The 8,258-nt window shown below is 30.7% G+C and overlaps 1 protein-coding gene across 1 annotated transcript; it reads right to left on the bottom strand.

Annotated features, from left to right (window-relative positions):
* Window positions 1–1,570: 1,570 nt before the first annotated feature.
* LOC148934999 (nuclear RNA export factor 1-like) lies at window positions 1,571–7,310 on the bottom strand. The gene is made up of 7 exons (XM_089082931.1): window positions 7,084–7,310; window positions 4,386–5,254; window positions 4,176–4,288; window positions 3,764–3,800; window positions 3,455–3,672; window positions 3,131–3,299; window positions 1,571–2,994 (listed from the first exon to the last, which is right to left on the bottom strand). Exons 1-7 carry the CDS (start codon window positions 7,157–7,159, stop codon window positions 2,515–2,517), a joined length of 1,962 nt encoding a protein of 653 aa, XP_088939057.1. The 5' UTR covers window positions 7,160–7,310; the 3' UTR covers window positions 1,571–2,514.
* Window positions 7,311–8,258: the final 948 nt, after the last annotated feature.

The raw sequence follows: 8,258 nt of genomic DNA, 5'->3' as shown, positions 1-8,258 counted from the left end.
GATACAACTTCACAGCATAATATCACAGGACATTATTTTAGTTTTTACAATATTTATAGTTTCTCATTGTTCCATCAATTATGTATGCGTGTGATGTCAATGCGTGTGCAAGTCATTTTAAATGAGATAAAAACTGAATGTATTATACATATTGTACATCTTGATGTACAAGGCTAATATATATTGTAAAATAAAAAAATAATAATAATGGTAATATGAATATTGCAATGTCAAATAATTTATACTCATATAATATAATATAAGCAAGCCCTGCTTCACCTGCTATCTACAATTTACATAAATCTATTCACCTTTAATTGTACATGTGTGCATGTTAAATAACATAATTCTGAGAAACTGTTTGATTACTATTTACAATACTAATGTAAAAATTATTTTTTTTTAATTGTTTGACATAGTAAAACATACTCAAAACTATTATAAATTTAAATATGTATGGTAAAATTTGTTTTTGTCTCTTGATTTTTGTCACGCGATAAAATCCATTCAAGATCGATTTACTCCACTTTCGGATAAATTTATCTAGAAGATAAAACTGCGAATAAGAAAAAGAGAACGCGAAAAAGTAAGAGTAAGCGAAATCGTTTATCGTTTATCGAAAGGTGAAGCAATCCATCCTACAGAATATAAATCTTTACCCCTTTATCCCTTACATCAATATAAATTTGAAATATATAAAAAAAAGTATTGTATTTTTTTAATTTATTTGACGCGCGTTTATAATATAAATATTTACTTCTTATGTCTATTATATAATGACGTTATAAATACGTACAGAGTAATATAAATTGCACTCTTAAAGGTACGACTAGCAATCATCTTCTTAGAAAGAAAGATAGAGATACTTTAGTTTTTGTAACATAACTAGAATCCTTTACTTTATATCATATAAAAAATAATTCCCTTCTATAAAATTCATTACGTTATTTCTTTTTCACTTTTTCACTGTTTTAAAAGTATCGATATCTTTCTTATTTATGCCTCACTCGTAAATACTTTTTAAGGAAATCTGAAGTTTTCTGTAATATTTAATGCCGCATTGCGTATGAAAAATATGAAAAATTAACAAAGTCAGCAAGATGCTATGGAATATAACATTTCTATTCTTTCATATCTTTCGAGTCGATTAAATTGATAAAGATTTTAGAAATTATGATGTTTGTAGTAGACGATTTTGAACCCATGATTGAAAAAATGTGATTTATGATAAATATCTATCTATTATAAAAATAATTTTTATAACAAATGTAACTGTCATACCAAAACATATTTTTTGTCGATATGTTGCTACTATAAATCTAAATTAGTATCTTAATTTTAATGCAAAATTAATTTCTCTTTCTCTATAGACAGATAGGAAGAAATTTTTTCGTTATTTCATATTATGCAAAATCTGAAGATTAGAGAGACATAACAAAGAGATGTTTCTTATATATGCGGCATATTGTTCTGTTCTATTCCAGTATTAATCAGTAATGCGACTTATTTTATCGTTAACGTGCACTTATAATCTTTGTTTCAATTTACATACATTGCATGTCTATCGATATAAAAGCAATAACAAAAACAAAGAATAAAACGACCAACAAAAATAATAAAAATAACTAATAATAACTAATAATTTTTGATAATTCAGTACGTTTCTCAAGTACATTTCTCAAGAGTTCATCATATTTGACTTGATATTTATATACATGATTGATACTCCCAAAAATTCATTCATATTCTATTCTTACAATGTTAATATGTATATACATTTAAATAAAATATTAAACTCTTTTTCTACCATTTTGTAAATTATCTTGTGATTTCAAAAGGAAACAGACAATATGGCATACAAATAATCAATTAAACAACAACTTTTAACTTATAATGTACCATTAAATATCGTAATGTATAATATTGAAAGTTGTTCAAAAATCAAACAAATCAATATAGAAAAAAGACAAAACTCGATATTCTCGAGACATACCGAGATTGTAAATGATTTTTAACAGCTTTCTTAAGAACATAAAATGCGCATAATTGTTATTTTATTTTACTTAAACAAGGATCACAGGTATTTATCTCACTTTCGGAAATATATCTAATAATATTATATATATATATATATATATATATATATATATATATTATGTCTATAATAAATATTTTTGTTAAAGAACCTAAATATATCAATATGTATTAATATATTTCCTTCCTTTTTCCAATACTTTTCTCTCCTTGTAAAAATTAATAGAAATATATTTTGTTGCTATACAAAGCGATACAAAATTGATGGGAAACAAAACCTAAGTAATACTTTTTGTTCAGATTCTAATGCCAAAAGGTAAATCCTTATGCAAAAAAAAAGAAAAGAAGATTAAATATAAACGGAATAATTTGAAATGGAGTTGAGACTCTACAAGAAATTGAGACTCTACAAGAAATTTGTTCTCTCCTCTTTGACTAGCTATTATCACAGTGATGGGTATTATATACTCACACATGCATCTACTTCGTAAACGCTTCTAGTGGTATCTGCCCACATTTACAAAATTCTTGAAAAGCGGAGAGTGCGTTCTCGTAGTTCCATCCCGTTTCTCGTAAACATTTCAAGCTCCATTCCAGATTCATAGTCGTTTGCTGACTTAAAGTTATTGTCATCTGCTGTTTTATCTCCCCGCTGGGTTCCATTGTCATCGCCACTTCTGCGACTTCTGCGACTTCTGCGACTTCTACGACTTCCATCGCCGGCGTTTGCTGAGTTTGCTGATCATTTAACGATAACTGATTCAATTGCTGACGTAGTTGCTTCAGTTGTGCCTCGGGCGGTTGACTGATATGCAACTGCTCATTCCGAATACAGTATCCGTCACCTTCCGGAACGATCATGAATGTCCGATTGAAGTGGCGAATGGGTTCCTTGTTGTCCTTGTTGTTGTTAAGTAACTCTTGGAAGTAACCCGTTAGTGTGATGAACATCATTGCTCGCTGCAAATAGATAAGAAATAAATTATTTACTAAATAAGTAATTATATCGTCCTCTTTTATACCGTACCATGACGTAACCATGACAGTATATGATGATACTATATCATCCGTAACAATAAAAATTAGTACCACTTACTGTAACAAGAGAGATGTCCATAGTAAAAGTATTTAGCAAATGCCTTGTTCGTGGCATTTCTGATAATAGAGAAACTACGGGTAATCTACCCTGTTTCAATAACTTGTGTCTTTTGTTCGTGTCATTTATTTTCAATAAATTCCGATTTCCCATAAAATATTCATTTAATCTGCAACAAAAATAATTATATTAAATAATATAAAATAAAATAAATCAAAACTCAATATATAACTCACAAATATTACCGAGACAAATGTAGAAATGTACAAATATTCGTCAGAAAGAAAACAAAGAGCGTAGCAATATATAGTACATAACACTTACTTGTAAGAATCGGTTATAGTCATGCTAAAGCTAGCGTCTTTGTCATATGCATTAAGTAAGGCTTGGCGATTCTCACTATCGAATACCGTGAAATAATGTTGCAAAAAAACACCCGCAATCTCTCGCGCTGTGACATCGGTAACGAACATTCTCTGTGATGGAGGAACTTTAGTTTCATCTACATCGAAGACGATCGGTCGTGGCAATTCAACACCATCCTACAGAACACGATAAAAGCTTGTGTCACACGAAAAGATGGACTAGATGAATTTTAATACACGCGTATCTAACAATGTATATGATACTCACTAAATGCATTAGTTTTGGGAACCGCTTCCGGATATCGCTATAAATGAAAAAAAAAAAAAAGGAACAACTGATTTTTGTTAACTGATAAAAATATAAAATGCAAATCATTTATCCGAAATACTTAAAGAAAATTGCACGCGATAGTATTTGATAAAATTAAAAACAAAAGTGAAAAGATATGCGCATTTGTAATTTAACGGCATATTTTTAACGGCAAGCCCAAATTAAACTACTAAAAAATTAATTATTTAAAGACGTTTAGCTAAGAGAATTATATAAAATACATAAAAATAAAAAAATAAAATGTAACATATCATCGTATTACTCTTATCTTCTGTTTCTCTATTTTAGGTAAAAGAAAAAGAAAAAAAAAAAAAAAAAAAAAAAAGATTACATTCGAACGTTACGTTACCTAACGTAATCACTTTGCTGAGATTTATATTTGTTGCACACAGGATTTCCACTTAACTTCAATTCGCTGAGTTCCAGATTCTTGATGGAATCAAGCTGCTGAATGTCTCTGATCTACAGTAAATTAAGTAAATTAGTAAAATTTGAGTCGTCAAAAGGGAAATGAACATAACGCAGCACATATTTCTATATTCATTCTGTGTATACTCACTTTGTTTCTACCAATGTAAAAAATCTTCAGTTTTAAGAATTTATCACTTAAAACGCTGAGCCCTTCGATATTCTGTAATTTGTTGTCTTCCAAATTTAAGGCTTCCAAATTCGGAATATATTCGGCTACAATATTCAACACAGTCATCAATATGTCAGGATGAAACAATGCACAAAGGTAATCAGAGACAAGATCTGGATCTAGATGGAACTTGGACAAATCTAAAGCATTTGTCTCTCGAACGTATCTCTTTTCCATTGCTTGCTTTAATCGTTCCTTCAACTTGTCGTCAATCTCACATACTGGAAATCCTTTACGTTGCCCTAGTCTTACTTGCAATTTAAACCCATCAATCATTGTAATCTTGCGGTCACAATTTACCAATGCATTTGCCGTCTTATAATCGTCTACGTAGAAACTAACTTCCTTTCCCATCACCTTATACATTATAGGAACAAATATTTGAGGCGCCATAAAATTCAATAAGGCTCTTATTACATTGTCTTTCTCATATTTATAACCATATGGTATGATAATTCTATAATAATTGGAGTTTATCACAGGAAGAGGACGCGACAGAGAATCTGATTGACCTCTTTTTAAATTCTTATTCTTGTTCGGCATAGAGTGGTTTCTTCTCTGAGACGTGATTTGCCAAGCTCTGTCTCCTTGATCTTTATTTCTTGGACCAATTATGACTCGTCTTGTATCTTTGTTCGAATCAGTCAGAAAAATATTCTTATTAAAATTCACCAGTGACAATTTACGCGACATTTCCCTATTGTTAAATCTTTCATTTTTAAATGATATGCAATGTTTAATGGGACCGATATTAGATCCACCGTTATTCCTTCTGATGTTGTCACGACCTAGAAGAATATAATATAACGACAAAATGGTAAAATTACAAAATATGTATAATAATTATTTCAATAGTACAATATTTCATAATTCTAACACCTTTAATGAATAACGATTCTTCATTACTATCTCTAATTATGCCAAGAATCCATGAATCCGTGTCATATATATTTCTTTAACGTTTATGACGTAAACAAGTGTATAAAATTTTTAGATAAGCTATAATGCATTTTCTTTCTTCTATCCGTTCTTCTATCCGTATAATTCAATACTTTCTAATATTGTTGCATTGTTTGTTGCATATGTTTACGATTGCGAGCGCGATACTCAATACCATGTTTCTTTCTCTTTTACTTTCAATTAGTATTAATTTTATGATTAATTTTATGAAAATTTAATTTTATGTAAATTTTATTACTTATAGTATGCATTATATATATATATATATATATATATATATATATATATATGAAATGTTTTATACGAATCACAGTCGCTTTATTCTATATAGAAGGCGTCCAAAAATTCATAGTTTCAAAGATAGAATATTCCTTTGGAAATCTATAGAATTATTTTGACCAATTACATAACTGTCCACGATTCAGCGATTAGTCGAAGTAATTCACGTGATCCTAGTTTCTCGTTTTTCTTCTACATGATATTTGTTTTTAATTATAAGTAATATTCTTTGTGCTTCAAAATTCTTCCTATCGTACAATCTTATTTGATTGCACAATAATACGAATTCCGACGCACAAACAATATTACTTATTAATCAAAAACAGATATTATGTAGAAAAAGAAATTATATCACTAAACTGATAAAATAATTTTTAAAATTAATAACTTATTCATTAAAGTAAACAAATACATTCATTTATTAGTGAAATAAATTTTTTTTATTTATAAAACGCGTTGCTTTGTTAAACAAATTCTTTATTTAATTTCAAAACATTTTTGGTGTATTAACATCTACAATTCTTGAAATATTGATTTTTCTTGAAACATAAACATATATTTCTTAAAATATAAAATATTAGTTTTTTAAGAAATTCTTTTTATTAAAACAACAATTCTTTATTTTAAATAAAAGAATGTTCCATAATTAAATAGTACAACTTTAAAAAAATAAAGATTTACATACTAAATATGTATTTATTAAATTTAATTTCAAGTGTGTCATTATAAAGAGAATTTATGTTCTGTTTTTATATAATTTCCTTGAATTCGCATAATGTTACAATTTCCAATTACATTACAACCTTCAAATGAAAAGTGTCTTTGCAATTATTTAAATAAGCTATTTTCTTTTTCAAATTAATTAAAAAATATTTTTCTAATTTAAGAAATTTTTTTCAGTGTAAGCATTTTTCTAATTATCTCACCGAGTATCGAGTTAGGAGTTATTCTCGGGAAATATTGCATATGAAAATCCTAAAATTTATATAACACGTTATAGATTTTCGTATACGATATTTATACGATACAGATTTAAGAATCCCAGGCCGGAATATTACATCTATAGTACCAGACCTATCATGTTTAGTATCATTACGCGTATTTCCAAAGTAAAAACGCTTCTTCTTTCGAAGTATTCGCGAATTTAACATTCTTTTTCTCTCGAGTATTTCATTTTCTCGCGATCGCTCAACCGGCTCTAATCGTAAATGAGCTACATCCAACAAACAAACCAATACTGGAAGATAAATCGAATGTGTACTATTGTGTGGTATATCGGAGTGTATACCAAAGAGATATGCTTAATACAAAACGGAAAGCTGAAATCATGCGCTGAAATCATGCATGCGATGTACCGCGGAACTGTGAAAATACTTACGGAAATAACTCTTGTTCTCGTTTCCTCGGATGTTTTGGTCACCCCACATTTTTGACTTGTTGAATTTCCTCGACATCTTTTTCGAAAATAATACAAATAACACAAATCTGAAATAAACTAAAATCTGCCGATACCAAATCAACTAGCGCAATTATATTCCGCTTAATCTCACTTTCTATAGGCGATTTTTCAAACTCGACTTCTCAGACACGAACGACGCTTACTACTCCGTGAATTTCATCGGAATAACTCGCGTGATCGCTAAACGGCACGCTCAAGCCGACGCTTCGCTTTGTACGCATGCGCAGAGATGTCCCATCCTCCTGATGATTCGTTGCACCAGTTGTATGCTTGCAACAGTGATGCGAATAGTCGAGCCACGCCCCATATCAGCGAGTTTCCCCCTCCTTACTTACGCACGCAGTGACGCTCCGACTATCCGTGAGATTATCCGCGCGTCACGCAAGGCACACGAATAGACGGAGCGTCTCTCTCTCTCTCTCTCTCTCTCTCTCTCTCTCTCTCTCTCTCTCTCTCTCTCTCTCTCTCTCTCTCTCTCTCTCTCTCTCTCTCTCTCCTCTCTCTCTCTCTCTCTCTCTCTCTCTCTCTCTCTCTCTCTCTCTCTCTCTCTCTCTCTCTCTCTCTCTCTCTCTCTCTCTCTCTCTCTCTCTCTCTCTCTCTCTCTCTCTCTCTCTCTCTCTCTCTCTCTCTCTCTCTCTCTCTCTCTCTCTCTCTCTCTCTCTCTCTCTCTCTCTCTCTCTCTGTGTGTGTGTGTGTGTGTGTGTGTGTGTGTGTGTGTGTGTGTGTGTGTGTGTGTGTGTGTGTGTGTGTGTGTGTGCGCGCGCGCGCGCGCAAGTGGAAGGGGAAAATCACTGGTGTGCTCGGGCTCAAATTCGCATCAGTGGCTTGTAAGCGTGAAAGTGCAATCTCACACATATGAAAAAGGCAAGGAAATGAAAAGCGTAAAGCGAAAAGGAGAGAAACAGATGTAACATTCCGCTCGCCGATTTTCAACGGTCGAATTTTCTATGCAATACAAAAATTGAAAATCGTAAAAATAGTCATTTTTGTTATTTACTATAATTTCTAGAAAAAAATTTTCTAAAGAAATATATCAATAAGAAATATTATAAGAATTGCATATAACTTGATATAGTTATAACAAATTAATAAAA

Source organism: Pogonomyrmex barbatus, unplaced genomic scaffold (assembly GCF_055798465.1).
Source record: "Pogonomyrmex barbatus isolate J1 unplaced genomic scaffold, ASM5579846v1 scaffold69, whole genome shotgun sequence".
Taxonomy (NCBI): Eukaryota; Metazoa; Arthropoda; class Insecta; order Hymenoptera; family Formicidae; genus Pogonomyrmex; species Pogonomyrmex barbatus.
This window is presented reverse-complemented; position numbering and strand designations above follow the sequence as displayed.

Bases quoted from the DNA above. Each gene is read 5' to 3' on its own strand.
- LOC148934999 (XM_089082931.1), bottom strand. From the start codon at position 7,159: ATGTCGAGGAAATTCAACAAGTCAAAAATGTGGGGTGACCAAAACATC. The intron at 4,289-4,385 runs GTGAGTATACAC...AATTTACTGTAG, and splicing joins TTTACATTGGTAGAAACAAA to ATCAGAGACATTCAGCAGCT. The intron at 3,801-4,175 runs GTAACGTAACGT...TTTCATTTATAG, and splicing joins CAGCAAAGTGATTACGTTAG to CGATATCCGGAAGCGGTTCC.